Source organism: Botryllus schlosseri, chromosome 16 (genome assembly GCF_051294905.1).
Source record: "Botryllus schlosseri isolate E-star chromosome 16, Bs_hap1, whole genome shotgun sequence".
Taxonomy (NCBI): Eukaryota; Metazoa; Chordata; class Ascidiacea; order Stolidobranchia; family Styelidae; genus Botryllus; species Botryllus schlosseri.
This window is the reverse complement of record NC_137251.1, coordinates 17,844,575-17,865,306: the sequence shown is the minus strand read 5'-3', so window position 1 is coordinate 17,865,306 and position 20,732 is coordinate 17,844,575. Positions and strand designations below refer to the sequence as shown.

Here is a 20,732-nt window from a genome sequence, read left to right as displayed (position 1 = left end):
CCGGACGCATCACCATTACACTATCTCGCTCGGTCAAAGTGTGCGTCTCCCGTTCATTCTTCATTAACACGCTTTTCCAGTTCAGTGGCATTCCACAGAATCAGTACACCACCCAATGATAGCCATACCTCAATAGTTCTACTGGAAGCCATGCACGCACGGTTCAATCGGTTCATCCAGGATTATGACTTCAGTGACGGAGAATATTATTAAGACGTATTACAGACACCGGTCGGCAACCCCTATAGCACGCGCGCCAAGAGTGGATTCACTCTTCACAGAGACGATATATAGAGTTATATGACCAGCAGAACTCAAGATATATCATTTTCTGACCGGTATTCACTATTCACCTATGCGTTTGACGCTAGTCAGCAAGAATTCTCTTTCCTGGTTTTCAGAAGCGACCTTGGACGGCTTTAGAAATAACTAATATCCCACATTTTAGCATTTATATTCAAAAATTGACTATAGCTATTCCTAGAAACAAACAAAATTTGTCGCCTATTATATTTTTGTGGCATAATGGAATGTCAATCAAAACCGCAAGAAGGCTATACTTTGTAGCCGCGGTTGGGAGCCACTGGTATAGTAAAACGCTTGTGACGCTAGTACAACGCTTGTGACTGACGTCCAAAGTAAGTAGACCATGAACTTATATGACGTCATACTGAAAATACCTTTCAAACGTCTGATTTAATTTTAAAATTTCATATTTCATTTCTCTGATAAATGGGCCTCATTCCCACTTATTGCATCTCGAAATTGATTTATAAAATTCTAATATATTTGGCGGACCGGCAGGAAACACGCCACTGACCGGGGGTTGAAAATCATTGTTCTAGACCAATACCATTATGAATTATTCTCTGGCTTGACCGCGCCGAGAAAATGGTGATAGTGAAGAAAACGTGCCATAAATATAGCAAATTATGCGATGACCTGCAATTTACTGCAGTTCCAATATATGGATTTCTGAGAAAAATGCTGTGCCAATATGTTCTTTACACATTTTACTTCAATTAGAGACAACATCGTATTTTTGTATCCTGAAAGGACATCTAAATTATTAGAAACAATAGGAAGCTGATGACATAACATTGACCATCCCCTGCAGTACGTGATACTTGGGCTTTGCCGAAAGTGATGACATTTTTGCTCAACAACATCCGAATCTGGGCTGAACAGAGATATTACGTAGGTTGATGACCATTATGTTAGTCATCTAGCCTACTTCCCAAATATCACAGCCAGTGTATTCCAAGTACTAGGGTGCCGCAAATCATGCTCCCTTTTCAGTGAGAGTCACGACATCATAAAGGTTTACAACCACCGTTCGAAGATATTGCAAGACACCACTAGTGCTGATTGGGTGGCGATGAAGAACCTAGATCATGAAGTCTCCTTGTCTGATTTTGTCGAGATTACAATTGCTACCTGAGTTATTATCAGCAATCATCAATTAAGGTAGCAATCAGAGTTTCTTGACTTCTAGGAAGGGCTTTTTTCGCCGCTGCTTGATATCACTAGCGCAGAGATGGCGATTGGTTCTCATTCATTTCTGGCGTATGTGGACTGTAGAGCCTATAATCCGACGTGGAAGTTTGAGTACCTTCCACGGTACAGAACGGTAACAAGGTGGTAGGAACGTAGATAGTCGTGGTTTTGAGTTGTGCTGATTCGCTGATGAGCTATCCGCTTTAGTTGTTCTTGATCGTTGATAAGCCGTGTTTGGTCAGGAACCCTTGACGACATGACGCCGATGTGTGTATTTTCTATACACATCGCAACGACCCCTTCGGGCTATTGGCTTCGCCGGCTAAGCGACAGAAAAGGGAAGGTAATACCCTGCCGTTTACCGCTGTAACCCCTGACGAAGTGCGGTAAATGGTTCGTTGGTCATCGTCGTCTTCCGGGACTGGTTACTGGCTACACTACTCGGATTTTCGTAATTGAATCAACAATTCGAATTCCAACAGAAATATTTCTTCCAAAATTTTATGTCTAGCTAGTTTTTGGTGTGCCTTGTTCACCAGCGATGGTACGAATCGTTTCTTGGTACTGACTGTCGGGTTGAACGATGCCATAGTGATCATAGTTCGTGTCGACATCAGTGCTGTGTCGCTATTGCTCTTGCACTTCATCTTATGGACGTTAAGTTGCATTCTTCACCTTTCATATAGTTCATACTGGATTTGGATAGTGTGCGAGTGTCCTTCTTCGATTACAAGTCAATCCCTGCGTGATCGTAAGTGTGTTCTGGATGGGTTTGTGCAAAGTGAACGAGTGGTTGTTCGTCAATACAACATTTGCAGATATCTTCAACCTCCTCTCAATTGTGTTGGGAGTGCATATGTGTATTTGTTCTATTTTTCGTTATTTGTACGTATGTTGGTATCTGTGTGCTTGTGCATAACGCTCATGTTCTGTTTCAGTCATGTTGTTGGATTGTCGGTCTTGAACATCCGTGAATATATTCCAGTTTCACCCTTGGTAGATTGTAGTTTCATCCACGTTGTAGTTTCATCCACGTTGTTTGGTTTGTTGACAGTTTCATCCTCGTTATATCGTTCCATTTTTCAACATTTGTAGATATCTCGGCAGTTTCAGCCTGGTTGTAACGAGTATTATAGTTTCACCATCGTATCGAAAATCATAGTTTCACCCTCGTCGTTGTAGTTTCACCCGTCTTTCATGAAAATTGTAGTTTCATCCACGTTGTTTCGTTCATTGACAGTTTCATCCTCGTTATATCGTTCCATTTTTCAACATTTGTATGTCTCTCAGCAGTTTCAGCCTGGTTTTGTAACGAATATTATAGTTTCACCATCGTATCGAAGATCATAGTTTCATCCTCATTAATCGTTAATTAACAGTTTCACCCTCGTTGGATCGTTCCATTTTTCAACATTTGTAGATCTCTCATCAGTTTCAGCCTCGTGGTCGCGCTGATTATATAGTTTCACCCTTTTTGTAACGAAGATCATAGTTTGATCCTCATTAGTCTCGTCGATTTAATAGTTTCACCCTCGTTGGATCGTTCCATTTTTCAACATCTGTAGATCTCGTCAGTTTCACCCTCGTAACGAAGATTATAGTTCCATCCTCGTTCGATCGTTCCATTTTTCAACATCTGTAGATCTCGTCAGTTTCAGCCCCGTAACGAAGATTATAGTTTCATCCTCGTCGAGTTCCACCCTGGTTGGATCGTTCATCGTTCATAGTTTCACCCTCGCTGTGTCGCTGATTAATAGTTTCACTTTAGTTGGATCGTCGATTCTTCAACGTCTCTAAAATATCTGTCAGTGTCTTCCGCGTGTGTGAGAGAGTGTGCCGGTGTGCCGGATTTTCAATCACATTTCTGTATCGTTGTTGGCGTGTGTGTCGGTGTCTTATTGCTTATCTGTCCGCGGTATTTGCGTGTTCAGCTTTGTGTGGTATTGCCTCGTCCAAGTTGTTTTATTGCTTGTGTATTGTGTGCCTGTGGTTCCGTTTATATCTATATGTGTCACGGGTGGATGTCCGGTTGACGAACTATGATCGCTGTGCAGATCGAAGTAGATTGCAACTGCTCCTTCGGGTTATTGGCATAGCCGGCTTCGCCACAGAAAAGGAAGAGTTTTATCTTTCCATTACTGATATAGCTCCTGATGACGTTCGGTAATGGCAAGTTGCACTATTTCAATCTGATCATACGGGTACATTCGGTCTGCTATCAGACCAGGAAACGGTTTGTAGAAGTAAAGTATTATTCGCCTTTGTTCTTCCGCGAGATCACCAGCAGTCCTATATATATGATTTGATGCAGCTAATTGATTACTCGATTTTCCAGCTGCGAACCCGCAAGAGCTGAGCTGATAACGACGGGTGCAATGTTTATCGTTGCAGAGTCTGAAACGTGGATCAAGATGATGATCGGTTCGTGATGTTGTGAATCGTGTCAACGGTGTGCTGCGGTGATCATCATTAGGCCGAGACTTGTCGTAAGCATCAGTCGAACAAGCATTGTCAAACTGTGAATCATGAACAGTTATTTCTTTCAGACAGGTCAGTCCGTTGAAGAGGTCATGCAGCGTCGTAGCCTGTGATAATACGTCTACTGACCATGGTATTTGTATTGTGGTCTGTGACCACATCCATTCTAGTTCTTCGCCTTCCTACCCGCAGACCGTTTAATATCTTCTGATTGGTGCCAATATCACCACCGCAACTCCACCTATTCCGACAATAACCTGCTGAAATGCGGAATTACGTCGATGTCATACCAAACCACATCGTGTTGCGATATTGATGTCGTGTGTCCGCCTATAAATTGTTCGTCTGATAACTTGCAACATGTCATATACCTAGTTGCACTCGTTATTCCCCATGGTATGCGTATAATATTATGTGCTTGTAATATTTACTTGCCTGGTTCGAAGATAAAAAAGACGCTGTACTTGCTTGGTTTTAAAGATGAAAAGACGTCAGGGGGATATAAACTTGATAAATGATACATGTATGCAGTGCACCAGCTGTCATGTAGGCAACTAGGCATCCAAGCTCGTGTCGATGTGTCCCCACGCCGGTAAAGCGCCCTAGGTGTTGTATTTGTGCGCTGAAGTTATATGTGGGAGATCAAGTTTACTTTAATCCCCCCTCTGTAAACCGTCCAGCGGCTGGCAACCTTTTGCTAGTCACGGGCCAAATTGCGAGTGCGCAACTTTTTGGCGGGCCGGAATTTTACTTGATGCTAGATTTTACGCTCACTTCGGTATATCATCCTACATTGTTGCAATCTCGATCATACCAATCACAAAACACATGTATTCACACTTCAACGCAGAATAAATGTGACAATTGACGCAGCTTACTTTGTGATCGGTTTTCAACTTCTGGTAACAAGTCAGATGATGCCAGAACCAGGCCATATTCTAAATTGGCGTCAGAAATACGTGATCTTAGTAGCTTGCTCTTCGTGAATTTGGTTGTTAGACTAACACCGTTGCCCTACTTCGCCCAGACATTGCTACGATAATTTGCTATCATCGTTTAATTTTTCTTCTAATTTCCTTCCTTTTCCAACTAAACATTTTTACAGCCAGACTGTTCAGAGTCAAGTGTATACCTGTTTGATGCTGGTGTGATCAGACTAGATGACCTCCACGGTCTTATCGATCATTCCTATCTAATACCGAATACTGTGCATGCATATTGTCTGTACCCCCCATCACTGCAGTGTGTTATGTATTTTGGTTGGATGAAAATAAAGACTTTCTCTCTCTCTCTCTCTTTCAAATCTATTGTTAACGTGCGTACGTGCTACCAAAAATGGATGCAATTTATTTTGCATTGTTGGTCATGCTGGGATAGAGACCAATTTTAAGAGATCTTACTCTTTGTCAAAGTCATGCAGCGATATGCTCTTCGTATGATATTTGTCATTCTATTCAATAACATCGCATTTCAAAAAGGCCCATTTGAAATTTTCAGGCAATTGGTATTGGCGTCCACATTAAACGAAGTACTGAATAGTCAGAATTTATTTTGTAGAGGAGAAATGTCGGAAAAGCGGGTGAATATTCATCAATTAGATTTCGTATCACAGTTACAAATGTAGTGTTGGTACTAGGTTTTCTCTCCTCCAGTAGGAAAGTGAGCATAATTTTCGTTGTACTGTTGACATTCCCAGAGTCGTAGACTTGTTTCGAAAGCGTCTCAACATCTCATGTATTCAGTTGTCTTCCCACCGAAGCTGCAAATTCAATTTGCTCAGATGTGACGTTAAATGTATCAGGAAAGCAAGATTAGATACCCATTTTCGATTATGAGATTATGAGTCGGCGATATTTGTATTTTCGAGGAAAGTTGCTAGTTCATTTCTCAGTTCATACACTCGTGCAAGCATAGCTGCTCGACTTAATGCGCGAACATGGCAGATATACAGGACATCGCCATATTGATTCTCTGCTTCTAGCAATATCTGGCGTAACTGTTGTTGATTCAGTTTGTGAGACAAAATTCAACAGTTTTCATCATTGTGGCCAAAACACTATTCAGGTCTGTTGTGTTGCCGCACAATGCCTTCTGGTGAATTAAACTATAGATAACTAACCTACGGAGGCTAGTTATCTATAATTAAACAGTGTAAGTTTGAGATTTTGTCATTGCGTCTGAAATGTTCCAAGCGTTTTTGAAGCAGAGGAAGGACACCTTTATTGTCACACCCCATCAGAGTGGTAAACCCGTTAAGAAGTAGCCTATATGGTACTCCTTCGGTTGCGAGATACACCCGATTGATAAGCACTGATCTAGTTTAATCTACAGACAATCTCGATTTCCTATTTCAACCGCCTTCGTTTTATGGCGTAACAATAGACTAATACGATGTAGGCTACTTGAATCGTAGCAATGCCGCATTCTTTCCAAGCGGTGCTGCACTGCATATTAGAACTATAGAAATTAAACATGGAACGGCAACGACCGATTTTGCAGCTTCGTTCCGCTTCGCCGGGGCTGGAGTGGAGAATTGTTTTGCGTAAGCGACTGTAGGATTTCTGGCAATCCAAAAGCTATCTTCCCGAGCGCAGAAATTATTGAATCTGGTCTTGATCGTAAGCTACTGTTGCACTAATTCCGAAAATATAAAGTAAAATAATTATCAGGCACTGATCCACCTAGAATCCGTCCTCCAAGTCTGGAATATCGGCATTGTTCGAACAATCGGAGAGTCGCAACGGGTCATTGTTACAGTCATTGTGTTGCGGTTACCCGATTGTTCTAAACAATGCCGATATTTCACACTTGGAGGACAGATTCTAGGTGGATCAGTGCCTGATCAATATTTTGATGTATATTTTCGGAATCGGTGCAACAGTAGCTTTCGATCAAGACCAGATTCAATAATTTCTGCGCTCGGGAAGATGGCTTTTGGATTGCCAGAAATCCTACAGTCGCTTACGCAAAACAATTCTCCACTCCAGCCCCGGCGAAGCGGAACGAAGCTACAAAATCGGTCGTTGCCGTTCCATGTTTAATTTCTATATTAGCACTCATTATGAAACGGCGGGCCGTATTCTTGTGATAACTAATTATTGTGTCGCGGGCCGGACGATTTCGCTTGGCGGGCCGTAAGTTGCCGACCCTTGCGTAGGTCAATGGTTCTTGGCCTTTTTCCTCCAGCGCCCCCTTTCCCATATTTTAATGACGATATTAAAACAAGGGGTGAGACTTCGGGGATATTGGACATAGCATGAATCGCGCCAGAGGACCACTCGACTTATTAACGCTATGACAATTGTGTGTGCTATATTCGTGATCACATCAAGGTTGTTATAACCGCCATCGGTATGGCGCTCATACCATCTGGTCGATAAACTTTAATATGAATGTATTCCAAAGAAGGCACTCCAAATATAACGTTCAGGTAAGGCTGCGGGTCACAACCCGCATCTTTCATGATAAAATGAAGAAATATCCTGAAGATTTAACTTTTTAGTTATCAAATACTAATATATTTAGTTGAGCATTTTGACCAAAAAGCTTCGAAGCCCCCATAATGTACAAAGGGCTATCACTCTCACACTTAAAAGAGGTAGAGTGCCTCTTTCTTCGACTTTGTCCCGTTGCTCGTTAGTGCATAAAATACCTAGTTTGAAACATTTTGTGGAAAATAACCCCAGATAGCGTGATGGAAGTTGTTTACCGGTAAATTGGGGATCTAAAGGTGCGCGCGACTATTATCAATCACTTTTGTACTGAATTGATAAGATTTTTTGCAGGAAAGACTTCCAATAAATATTCCCCCAAGACAGCGAATGTCGAGCAAGTTCGTAGGCCACATTATAACCACCCAACTACGGCGTTGTGGTTCAACTCTCTCTAATTCGAGAAGACAAAAAGTGCACACCGAATTCAGAGTTTTATGGAAAAATCTACCAAAACTAGGTATTCACAGAAGTGAAAACGCCAATGCGGAACCGTTATATGCAATTTACATGGAGAATATACTAGTTACACAAATATATAATTCAAATATCTTTGATCACACTGCTGTGTCACTTCCCAACCAATAGGTCCCCGGAATTGAGAAGAGAAAACCGACTGAAGATTTAACATTAATAACCCATATACATACGCCCGCGTTTACAGTAAAATATCTTGTACCTCACAGCGCATACGCTGGACTAACGGCAGATTACGACAACAGCAAAGGGATATGGAAATATGCCAACTTATATCGTCGTTAGCGCCACTGTTTTATCGACTCTCCAGTATTCAACCGGACAATCATCGTATTTTACCAATTCCATAATTCGCGAATATAGGTGTTGCGACTTGGTAGAATAAAAACCCCATGATCCATATCTATAAATGCTTGACAATAAAGTATTTTCAAGTGAAAAGCAAAGATACGAGGTAACATTTGGGAATTAGTTGACTGGTCCGGCCCGCGGGCAATTTGAAGGCTTGAAGCCGGCCTGCGACGCAATTTGAGTTTGACACCCATGCTCTACGTTAAAAGTTCTGACCCGTTAACAGGGATGGACAAACTTTTCGGATCGCGGGCCGCATTCAACATCTGATTCCATTCGCGGGCCGCATTATAGTATAATCGGAATTATAAGCCAATACGCAAACTTTTATTCGATTATATAGTAGTCATGGAGACATGGAGTTGTTACATAAATATGGATTAATACAATTCAAACATTGATTAGATGATAACGTTCATGTGTCAGAAACATTAACTAGATTTCATAAGATGGTTATCTTCAATTAATTCAATTTGGGGGTGTTAGGTTGTGCCGATTTTCAGGACAGGATGGAAATTTGAGAGCAGCGATCGGCTCATGAATATGCTGATTCTGTGTGTGGACAAGCTTCAGAACGCACAATGTTAAACTCGCCTTCTTCACGTTCTTTTGTGAGGACGACATCAACATATTTCCCTGTCGTTTCAAACATTTGAATAATTCGGTTGATTTATTTTGCACCTTATAATTTGATATATTGGACCCATAATTAGAATGTTCGGATACAGCAAGTGATGTTTCAAATTTCAGCATCGAATTCATTAAAATAATGTCATATTATGACAAGTAATACATATTGCGCCGAAACAGAAGTACCTACCAGTCGATTCTTTATTGATTGCAAAGCATTCATCTTCAACTTTTCTCTTTTTGTATTGATTTGTACAACTCATTATGAGTGAATTGAGGCCAAAGTTGTTATCAATCTGCACCTAATTGCACATTAGGGCTCTTCAAAAATGATTTTTTTTTGTCAAATCGTACTGGCTACTTGATAAAATTGTTAGGTTACCTAATTTAAGCCTACACACAAATTTGGTTCAATTCCAGCCAGTAACCGCTTTGCTACAGGAGAAGAAAGTTTCTATTTATTATATAAAAATAAATCATAAAAAATTTGAAAATTTTCTGTTCACCCCATGAAAGTTTTAGGCTGTCTATAGAAACGATGCTCACCAAATTTGGTTAAATTCCAACCAGTGAAAGGGGAGTTATTGCCGTCGAAAAATTTGGATTTGAATAAAATAGTATTTAAGGTGACCGATTCTTTGTTTATTTATTATAGTTGTGCTCACCGTAAATACTATTTTATTCAAATCAAAATTTTTCGACGGCAATAACTCCGTATCTAGTGGTTGGAATTGAACCAAATTTGGTGAGGATCGTTTCTATAGACAGCCTAACACTTTCATGGGGTGAACAGAAAATTTTCAAATTCTTTATTATTTATTTTTATATAATAAATAGAAACTTTCTTCTCCTGTAGCAAAGCGGTTACTGGCTGGAATTGAACCAAATTTTGTGTGTAGGCTTAAATTAGGTAACCTAACAATTTTATCAAGTAGCCAGTACGATTTGAGAAAAAAAATCATTTTTGAAGAGCCCTATTGCACATACATAAGACAAAATCTACCTAACGCGCGCATGAAACGGTTTTACCAGTACCCAAAATCACAATTGCTTTTGATTACCTTGGATGTTTAGCAACCAAATCGTTTCAAAATACGTGGGTCCCGACTCATTGACGGGCTACAGCGCCAACAACTCCTGGAGATCTCAGAGAAGCGCGAAGTATAGTGTCCTCATGAACACCGACCAAATTAATCATATTTTATTCAACCACCGCGACACGCGAGACGTACGCAGTCGTTATAAATTACGACCCGAACGCGAAGGGAGGCTCGCATTGGATCTGTATCTTCGCCGACCGAAATGGCACGCACTTTCACGGCTCATTCGGGATTCCGCCTCTGAAGAAGGAGATCTATAGGTTATTGGGGGCGGACGATTATACATACTTTCACTACTGTGCAATTACATGTACAGTCTATACGTTCGTTTGTGTGTGGCCAGCATTGTATCGCCTTACTGATAAAATAAAGTCAAAGTGTGGGGACCCTCGATTATTCAGATGCTTTTGGATCTAATAAACGTGTGGATGATCGTCTCGTTTTTGATTTTGTAAATAAAGAAAAAGTCACTTTGTGAACACTCGTGACCTATCGTGTGTTTTCGGGATTGTGTAATACATTGTTCAATAAACTTTGTACAGCATTCGTTATATTCTTTTAATTTACGCACGATTGGAAGCCTTTAGCGAGATCATATACTTGTTACTATCCGGGTCGACAACAAAGAGGTCAACTGGAAAATTATAGTAGACTTACTAATCAATTTACAAGATGAAAGTAGAGTCGAGTACGATTCCAGTGTGACACAGACCGCAAGCGAGACTTTACACAGATTCGCCGAGCGCATTGACACCCCACGCACCAGACGCTCACGGGTCAGGAGAAAACTGACGTCACAACAGGCACCTATCACCAAGCCTCGACGTGTACGACCGAAGTAAATCGATCGAAGGTCAATCGAGGCGAGATGACTCAGATATATTCTTAGCTTATTCTTTTTCTCTTTAGCGTCAATTATTCCCACTTTTTGATTGCTGTACAGAGGGTCATAAAAGTATTGCTGCAAAATTGGGAATCAGGTATTTCTTTCATTATCTATTATATTGAAAGTCTTTGTTTGTTCAGGTAAATCGTGTTTTGGCACATTCCGCCCAAACTCTATACTACTGTTGCCACAAATGTCTTTGATACCGAACACAGTGGATTCGGAGACGACCAATGCGACAATACAACCACAGAAGTTCAATGGAGTCGCGAAGTTTCTTGCGATAAATTTGGCAAATATTACGTATTTGTGTATGTATAATTTCAACTAAAGAGAAATTTATACCCTTCGCGACCCATAGTTTCAAGAACCACTTGCTTATCCGATTCCGCTACCTGCTTCAGATAGCCGGTGGTTGGATTTCTTGCTTGGGACGATAATTATGTCCAAATATGGCTATATGGCACGCAAGTCGGTCATATTTTGAAATTTGGCACGCTGCATACGAAAGTCGCCGAACCCTATCGTATAGAGTTACTATATTTTGGAAATCTGAAGATAGGACTCTTTTTCAAAATTTCCAGACTTACAATACTGGATTAAAATCCTGAAAATGGTACATTTACCCAACTTTGTGGTCGGTTAACTAAAAAAAGGTCATCTTTCCGGCTCAGATCCCGAATTACCGGCTTTCTGTGAGCTTTGCCATTGGTTGATCTCAGTCCAATTTCCACGTACATTTAACCAAAAATCTCCAAAAAGAGGACAAATTCTCAAAAAGAGGATATTTGGGCGTCCTCCGAGGACACTTTCAAAAAAGTCAAAAAAGAGGACAAATCCTCTTAAAAGAGGACGTATGGTAAGTGGTAACCCTACTGTTGTAGAGATATCATCTCACTCTCGCCGCGCCCCTGCTCACTTGCTCTTGAGCTGCGCAATCGTTATTCCAGAAGGCATTATTGCATAACAATGCCATGCTCCGCTACTATGCAAAATTCGAGGCTGATTTTTTTGTGGGGAGGGGGCGGGGTGTTCCCAGGCCAGGGGCAGAACAAAATATATACTTTAGTAATCAGTCGGTAAATATTCTGCAACTTTTACAACTTTTTTACAGCTTCCGACAGCTTCTTAATTACTCAGAATTTATGTAGCATGATGTTTCAAGCTAGTAGTCATTTTATATTGCAACTATTTGCAACTCTTGAGTCTATAGCAGGGGTTCTCAACCTGGGGGGCGCGCCCCCCTTGGGGGGCGCAGGAGGCTCTCAGGGGGGGCGCGAGAAATTGACGAAGTCAGTATAGGGGGGGCGCGAGAAATTGACAAAGTCAGTATAAATTGTACGTGTCTGAACATGTGTTACACATCCATTATGAGAAGACGATTAATGAAGATGAAATTTATTCCATATTCAAGAAAGCTTGCAAAATACAAACTCTAGCAACCGCGCTCAACGGAGTATATAGTCTGATTTCAACTTAATTTGAGCAAATTTTTGAAATTCTTTGGAGATGTAGAGAGCAATTCCCACGTGTAAGTCATTCATTGCTTCATAGCTTTGACACTAGCCTAAAGCTTGTCGCGCTGCGTAGCTCTTGTTAGTAGCTTGCGAACTGCACTGCCTAAGACAGACTTAGATGCAACATAGGTTGCCCGGTTTCGCCCTTAATTAGGCTATAAATCAACACAATTTAATTAATTTCCAAAACTGATCAAATTTAGCCTGGCAGGACAGAACGACGCCTTGCTCTCTGTACTCACTACCAGCATCAGGATTAGTCTCAGGGTGACCTACCTTGAAATTAATTGACGGATGTCCTTGTTCGATGTTTTTTTGTTATTTTCAAACAAGTTTGGAGAAATTTGTCAGCAATGTAAAAGACTCAACAACTGGAATGCAGATTCAAAATTGGCGTAAGATATACCTTATGTATACTATTAGATCAGGGGTGGGCAGCCTGCGGCCGTAGAAGGGAATTTGAGCGGCCGTCGACGCCTAACTCAATTAGTATGTGTTGGCGGCCGTAGACATGCAAATTGCACATACGAATTCACTCCCGCATTTTCGAGAGATTTTAATTATTCTTGAAATTTTCTTCGCCCTCCGCGCAATTCAACAAGACTTCATTTTTCGATTTTAATGCAGTAGCGCCCTTCTTGATATGAGCCGGAATGGGAATTGGCAAGAAATAACAATTCGTTCGCGGCCCTGAAATTTTCGCGCTCCGCGCGACAATATGCACTTCCCGGCAACTATTCATAACATTGCCACTCGCGATTTCGGTGCGTACAATAGGCCATTGTGAAAAGTAGAACAGTCCAGAGTTCACCGGGAATGGATATGGACAGTTTACCATAGGAATTTTGCGTCCAGATCGTTCATTGTGGCTATGCCCTAGAATGCGGCCTTACGCTACATAAGCAATCGAAATGCGGCCATGATTATCAAAAACGTTGCCCACCTCTGTATCAGATGATGTGCTCTTTTTGACATGACGATAAATGCAAAGGGGGTCAGGGGGGCGCGATTTTCTTGACCATCTCCAAGGGGGGCGCGTGTCAAAAAAGGTTGAGAACCACTGGTCTATAGTCTCTCGAGGTTGAGATAGCTTAGTTAGTTATACTGTGTGTTTATACGTTAAGACGAAGCAATAACTTTAATATCTGGTAAGATGCCAGCCTAAGACAAGGATGTCCAACCTGCGGCCCGCTAGTCATTTTCACTCGATGTGAACTTTGTATCTTAGCCTATAATTGAAATGAAATTTGCGGCGGTTTCTCCACCTCCAGGCCCTCCTTCAACTGGGAAATCATCGAATCTGACAGCTCTGCTGGAGCTGACAGTGAAATGCTGTTATGTAGGTTTCAAACGTAAAGAACATAAAAATGTGTACATTATCCATTGAATATTGAAGAAAGAAACGAAACAAGCAGACAGACACACCCTACAATTCTTAAACTGTTGTTTATACAACGGAACCTTCCGAGTATCTCATACCCAAATAATTTTAAAATTATTATAAATGCGTCTTTTTACTGCAACAGAAACTTGCCCTAGTGATCATTAACGTTCGAAGGACACGATTAGGAACCATCATTTTAATGATTTTTCTATGATCATCGCCCATCCGGCTGTGGATAAAGGCGAAACCGCATCGCTCACGTCATATATCTATCCGTGCAGTCCTGAAAGCCGATAAATTCTTGAAGAGTCGGCCAATTACAATGTTTTGTTCACACGTCTCGTACGTCTGGCCGTTTACACCATGAAACTGGAGATTACTTTGACCGATAGCGACACTATAGTTGCGTGAGATTCACTCGATACATAATACCCTTGGATCATTAAATTGCTGGTTTTGGAAGGCTTTGACATCTTACGAACGCGAGCACGATGAAGGGCGCATCTCGCGTTCATATGTCGTGCTTTGATATTTCTAACCTAGGCATAAATGTGACATTTGAGGACCGGAAATTCGTAGTTGTAGCTTTAGTATACGTGGCTTTTCGAACTACATCGGTCAATATTCGTATTACATCATGTAGTACGGCCCACTTTAGTACTAGCCTTGTGTAAGACAACGCTTATAAGCGTATATAGGCGGATTAGATGGCGACGAGGATCCTTGATGAACCTCCAATATTTCGGCATGAATTATGGCATTAGCAACTACATATGCAGTCCTCAACTTCTATGATACGACTGGTTAACTGTGTGTCACGGACGGACATCAGACAATCAGCGCTCGACTGACGCGTGACGCCAACCGATTAGGCTACTTCTCATTCAAGTTGAATATCACATTGTCCACACGACCTCACCATTGTTAACATTGTAAGCGTCCAGTGCCAGTACTGCAACCCGGTCTTTTAGGGGGCGTTCGTTATTTAAGCACAGTTTGTTTTCGTCCTTTTGTATGGGCAGGAGTTGTGACATTTTGGTTCTGCTTTTTTTTGTTAGTCCAAGTATCTAAGTATTAAGGCTAACTGTGAGCTATCTGCTTTGCTTATTATATGGATTATTGTGTTCCGTGCCAAGAACTGCTGTATTTTAGTAATCATACGACTTCAACACGCTTTGGGTTGTGTGAAGTAGCGGATATACCGCAGCCAGGCTGGACTTCGCGGCGAGCCATACATCACAGCAACCCTGAGCTAACAGCTATATCAATCAATCAATCAATCAATCGACAGATTACATTTTCATCTGCCCAAGACACACGCACAATGTACAATGCGATATACAAGACACGCAATGCGATGTTATGAACAGATAGGGGGATGCCGAACGACCAACCAGTTGGGGTCTCTTGAATTGTCATCCACCTCGACCTAGTGTCCGATGTCACACTGTCACAGTTTTCTTTGGTGTTATTTTTTTCTTCGTCGGTCCTTTTTTTATTAGAAGCTATTTCTTGCTCTTTTTCTTTCTCGGGTCTTTTATTTTTGAGCTTTTTTTGTCTCCGTACGATGAATTGCGTAACTCGGCCAGTCGGTGCGAATGCGTCGTAATGTGTATAACTGGCAATAATCGCGAGCAACACATGCGAGCTATTATTATTGTTATTCTGCTAAAATATTCGTTGATGTATCTAAAAGTATGCGCGGTGGGCACGGGCAGCTTCATGCCGCACGGCAAACTTCTGTCCGGATTGAAATCCGGCAAACGCCTAACATGCATGGTCACGAATGCTGAATGTAATGTTGATACTACGACATGCTACATTTCGATTGTCGTTGCTATCCTAACCTGGCAATAGTGTTCATTGTCTTGGTTCATTACCACCATTTCAAGCTCATTTCGTTTTCTGTTGAATTTAAGTGGATCATTTTTCGGACAATATACCTATGAATCTGTCCAGTCATGTCGATTTCTTTCGAATCACTGATTTCCTGCTTGCATAACCTATCAAAATGCGGCTGTTAAGCTTGGAACTCGAGAGATATATGATTCGATTTTACAAACGTCCACACCAGGGGTTCTCAAGCTTTTTACGATACAAATAACGCCTCGTTCAAGTTCCAATATTTCAATTACTATTGCTAATATTTCCTCGGCAACGTGCTGTCACATAACACCAACGTTAATGATGCATGATTCGTCAAAATTTCTCATTATGTTTGGCTATACATCAGAGGATTATTGTCGAATAAAATAAAGTATAAACTGAATATATACACATTAAACGTCGATCGGTGGGAAATGAATTGAGACGCGCTACATAATCCAATAAGATGATTGACGCGACTTCAATTGTTACAAGCTGATTTTTGCTTCCATTCCTCGTATTTTTGCTTCCATTCTTTTACGAGTTCTCTGTAGTTTCTGAATGACAAGCAGGCATATGATATAGTTACATATCGGTATTGTTTCTACACGCTTCGATACCTAAGCTCTTCTCTGTACTCCGCGCTGCATCCACAGGAGTTGGGATTGGGCTCGCTCGGATCACCTGCATGTAAGCAGAGTTGGAAGAAACAAGGAAGAAATGTTACAAGAATCAGGCTCGATTCATATCAAAACAGAGCTCATTCTCGTAAGCAAAAAAATGGCAAATGTCTGAAAACCAAGCTTGGCTCGTTTTGCGCTATACAGTTCTCCTGTAGCATTTTCCAGGAAACCCAAAAATTGATTAGAATTAAAATGAGAGAATTTAAAGAGCATTTAGTGGCTGTTCTTCTCGGATCCATTTGGACCGTCACGGACCTCCGCGGACCCCCTCTAACACACTCAAGTTCTAGTTCAAATTATTGTGCAACTGTCATCTGACTTGTGCAGCTATTAACTGTATAGCCTACTGATAAACAACAACAAAAGGCTTTTCTTGAAAATAACATCATACTATACTTGTGTGGAAATTGGGTGGGCTTTTATTAGTTCAGAGCAAATCTTGCAGCTGCATTTCCTGAAATACGCGTTCGCGTCTTGAAAATTCGCAACTTCGAATTGGTGTGAACGAATGTAGAAAATCCATTTCCACAAAGATAGGTGATCGCGAATGTAATAATAACAGAGTAACGCTTCCGACGACAGCTTTCGGTAGGATCGCAACATGTATGGCACCAAAGTTGAGAAGCGACTTTTTGAATGAACATATCACGTCTAGCCCAGTCATTTCTATCTAGCAGCTCATCGTGAAGTTATTCTGGAATAGCGGTTATCTGTATCATACGAGAAAATGGATTTAGCAAACATTTCGAATTCACTCTGGTTGTATTAGCCTACTACTCTGATTTCCACAAACCACAACAAAACATCTCGAAACTGAAATGTTTGTATCATTAGGCAATTTGGCAATTAAAATGAGTTTGCGCAGTTGTTCTGTTGATGTCAGTCATCACATTTTAGCAGTAATAAGGCAAAACTGCTGAGTGATTTCCTTAATTTAAAAAATAAAATAAATTGAGGCTATCAACCATGTTCCAAATTCAGAGGTTTCGCGGACCCCCGGTTGTGAACGTCTGCTCTATTTAGTCTAATTAAACAACGAGGATATTATCTAATTGTCCAAGTCTGCTTACCAGTAACGGTCGTCGGTTCTTGGGTCGTCGTCGTTGAACCAGAAGAATGCGCCGTGGACAAAGTTGTTGTGGGGCTTGACGTAGAGGGAGTAGAGGTGGTGTCTGGATCAGTAGAGGTTGGGATAGTAGTAGGCACCTCAGTTGTAGATGACTCTTTGACCATATCGTCTAAAATAGAATTGTACGATGATGGTATTATAATCGATTTATCAGTAAGTTATAATAGCAAACTTTAGAATGCAACTCGTTGACGTGATGACGGAAATCTGTTAACGGCGTTGCTCGCACTACACTAGAGAATTTCGCTTTTGGAACTGGCGGATCCTCCCGATTTACATAGCTATATACTTCTTGGGGAAATAGTGCCAGTATTGGCAAAACCTCAACTACACTTGAGTATGCCTACAAGCTGAAGTACTTCTATACTCAATACCTCCGAATATATCTACTGTACATCCAATTGGAGTGGTTAAGTGGGCGAAAGGAACCTTTTCCGCTCACCCTGCAATTTATCGACTATATATCATTAATACGTCATATGGAGGCTACTCATGCGTCACAATGGATGCATTGCATTCAATGTTTTAAACCTAATACACTCTCTCTCTTTCTTTCCGAAATCGCATTGACCGTTGTAAAGTTAATACAATTATACGTTTTTAAAAAGCAAAACTCCATTGTATATACTACGAACACAAATTCATTCCTCAAAGTGCGAGGGGTTATAAAAATATAACAGTACGATGCATTGCATCTTATTAAAATCGACTGTAACATATAGGATACCTGTAGCACACAGTCCGTCGACGCAATTCTCCCATCCAGCGGCACATTGCGAGCATTCAGAACCACGTATGAACGGGTCTTGCCCGCGCCTAAAAGCACACACGATGATATCACGATGCTACGTTATCTAGAACATGCAGACCTATTTCCTACCAATTTCCAGGAGGGCCGTAGCGACATATCACAATAGTACCTTTATTAGAGAAATTCGGAATGCCGGATCTGAACACATTTAATAAGCGATTGAAAATCATCGATTCAACACTTGGAGATTCATGATACTCACGGACAGTACACGGCAGCGCATCCCAGACGTTCCGAAGTAGCCCAGATGATTTGAGTGAAATGTCCGCAGACTCCTCCCGAACATTGGAACAATGCAGTATCATAATTCTTGTACTAAACGTTACCAGCGTGAATAAATATTATTCGGTTCGTGTAAGTCAGGGCTACTCAACTTTTTAGCAAGGGTTCAGGAACAAAAGTTTAAAATGTGCTTAGATCTGTTATAACTCTCATGAAATAGTTCATTGATTCTTAACCGTCGGTCAGTGGCAAGTTTCCTGCCGGTCCGCCAATGTATTCGACTTCTATTTCTCGATTCCAAAATTCAAGAAGTTGGACGCTTGTCCATTAATAACAGAAATAAAACATGGCATTTTATATTGATTGAGAAGTTTGCGACATATTTTCTGCATGATAGCACGGTCTACTCACAATGATGCGAGTGTTGTACGAAACTGTACAACTCGCTTCGGACAAGTTATAGGTGCATTTGTTTGTATATCGAAGTTTTCGGTCAGCCTATGGGCAGTCCTTTTCAGCCAAGGTTCTCTCGCTGCCGATCGTTCTGGCACACTTCTCCGAGTAGCATTGTTACATCTTACATATAGCCTAAAACTTCATGTGTCTTGGTGCGTCGTGACGCGGTAATAGCCAACGCTGAAATGCCCAATTCGAAAACTCATGCGAATTTTTTCTTGGGGAAGTGTACCCAATAAAACGGATATTTGGCAACTTCAAAATTTTTTGAAAAAATTGAATAAAATATGAATAAATACTCCATAATTTATGCTAATTCACGAAATAATTTTGGTCCCCCTTTCGAACTCGCTTCCTACCCCCAATTGGGGGTTTGGGTGCGGCAGTTACGGTCTTGGCTACAATTGAAGTCCTGTCGAACAATATATGAACTATGCGGCGCATCACAGCACGAAATTCATTCCGCACAAATCGATGTTCATGTGCAACCACTTGCATGCCTGTATAGCTGAATTTTCATCGTATGCGACGCGATAACTCGATGTATAGAATGAAAAATGTCGACGAATCATGCATCATGAACGTTTGTCTTACGCGAAAATAAATTGTGGGGAAATTGAGAAAATTGTATTTAAAATATTGGGGATTTGAAGAGCGTACAGCGTAATAATTGGGTCGATCGTTGTTCGTCCGTCTGTGACACTATTTAGTTAACCAGTCGTATACTAGTGAATGCCGTTATCTAAAATCGGGTAAAATTAGGTAACATGTGAAAGCACGAGATACGCATGCCTGAATTTCCATTTATCGTGGAAGCGTTCATAACACGTCCAAGTTTTCAAAACAGCAATTAAAATATCCGAGGGTAGGGTATATTGCATATCGTGCGAGCCTCACGCACGCACATTCGCACAGTCGCACACTGTCGAACTAACACCTTCCGGGTTTCATGATACAACAGTCGAGACGTACTAGCCTTAAGAAGTAAGGATCTATCGGCTGGTTTTCGGGAATGCGCGGATGTATGTATGGCGTGATCGACGCTGTTTCCCCATTATCCATAACATGATGACCGATTTATGTACATTGTACATGTAGCATGTACTCGTACATGTGGAAGATACGGAGACTGTAAAACAAACTTCGTTACATTCCGACAGTGCGATTAAGCAACAATGGCGAGAGGTCATATACATGCGAAATCTATTCTTTAAAAAGCTCATGTTTATAAATACTGACTTGCAACTGCAAATGGAGTCAAGCATTGTATAATATAATAATGATGGATTTGGTCTTGCTAAAGAATCGAGTAAATACGGAGACAGATAAGGTCCGTTTTAAACACTGAAAGGTTCCGCACTCGGGCCGTGGGCTGCAAGTTGAGTGGCCCTGGTGTAAGTAAACGAATAAATGGAATTGCGTTTTACCTGTATGATAAGCTTACCTCTTTATACCAAGCCTCGATTCCTTTTTCTGTAGCGTTCACAAGCGAACCGCTAGTAGCGTACAAGTTCTCCCCCACGTTTCCGCGATTACTGTCGTGCCCAAAAACACAATTCCTGAATAGTATAAGAGGTGACAATAAATATATTGGTACGATTTTTGTCTTTTTCAATTGTATACTGAAGTTCTATACCAGAGTCTCTTCGAATAACTATTGTGGCCTATACAGATGATTTACCTTGTGCCGCAGACACCAACGTAACATTGTACACTTGGACAGCTATATACACCTATAACTTGCCCTCCCGATA

At 41.1% G+C, this 20,732-nt stretch overlaps 1 protein-coding gene and 2 long non-coding RNA genes across 4 annotated transcripts in view; 1 reads left to right on the top strand and 2 right to left on the bottom strand.

Annotated features, from left to right (window-relative positions):
• Positions 1-20,732, bottom strand: part of LOC145459267 (uncharacterized) — a 182,332-nt gene that overhangs the window by 91,851 nt on the left and 69,749 nt on the right. The window lies entirely within an intron of this gene.
• Positions 1-20,732, bottom strand: part of LOC145459258 (GLIPR1-like protein 1) — a 60,419-nt gene that overhangs the window by 36,867 nt on the left and 2,820 nt on the right. Inside the window, exons 3-9 of one of the 2 annotated variants that reach the window (XM_080337914.1) lie at positions 20,423-20,537; positions 18,503-18,615; positions 18,370-18,438; positions 18,217-18,305; positions 17,431-17,598; positions 16,298-16,361; positions 15,094-16,234 (exon numbers count right to left, since the gene is read on the bottom strand). The exons of the other annotated variant lie outside the window; for it this stretch is intronic. Of the exons in view, the coding sequence (XP_080194040.1) occupies positions 16,159-16,234; positions 16,298-16,361; positions 17,431-17,598; positions 18,217-18,305; positions 18,370-18,438; positions 18,503-18,615; positions 20,423-20,537 (694 nt within the window). The 3' untranslated portion in view covers positions 15,094-16,158. Of the gene's footprint in view, positions 1-15,093; positions 16,235-16,297; positions 16,362-17,430; positions 17,599-18,216; positions 18,306-18,369; positions 18,439-18,502; positions 18,616-20,422; positions 20,538-20,732 lie in introns of those variants that run through there. 2 annotated transcript variants of the gene reach the window in all.
• Positions 1,401-4,600, top strand: LOC145458277 (uncharacterized). Its single transcript, XR_013921103.1, has 3 exons — positions 1,401-1,641; positions 3,889-3,983; positions 4,044-4,600. It is a non-coding gene; the product is annotated as an uncharacterized LOC145458277 (long non-coding RNA).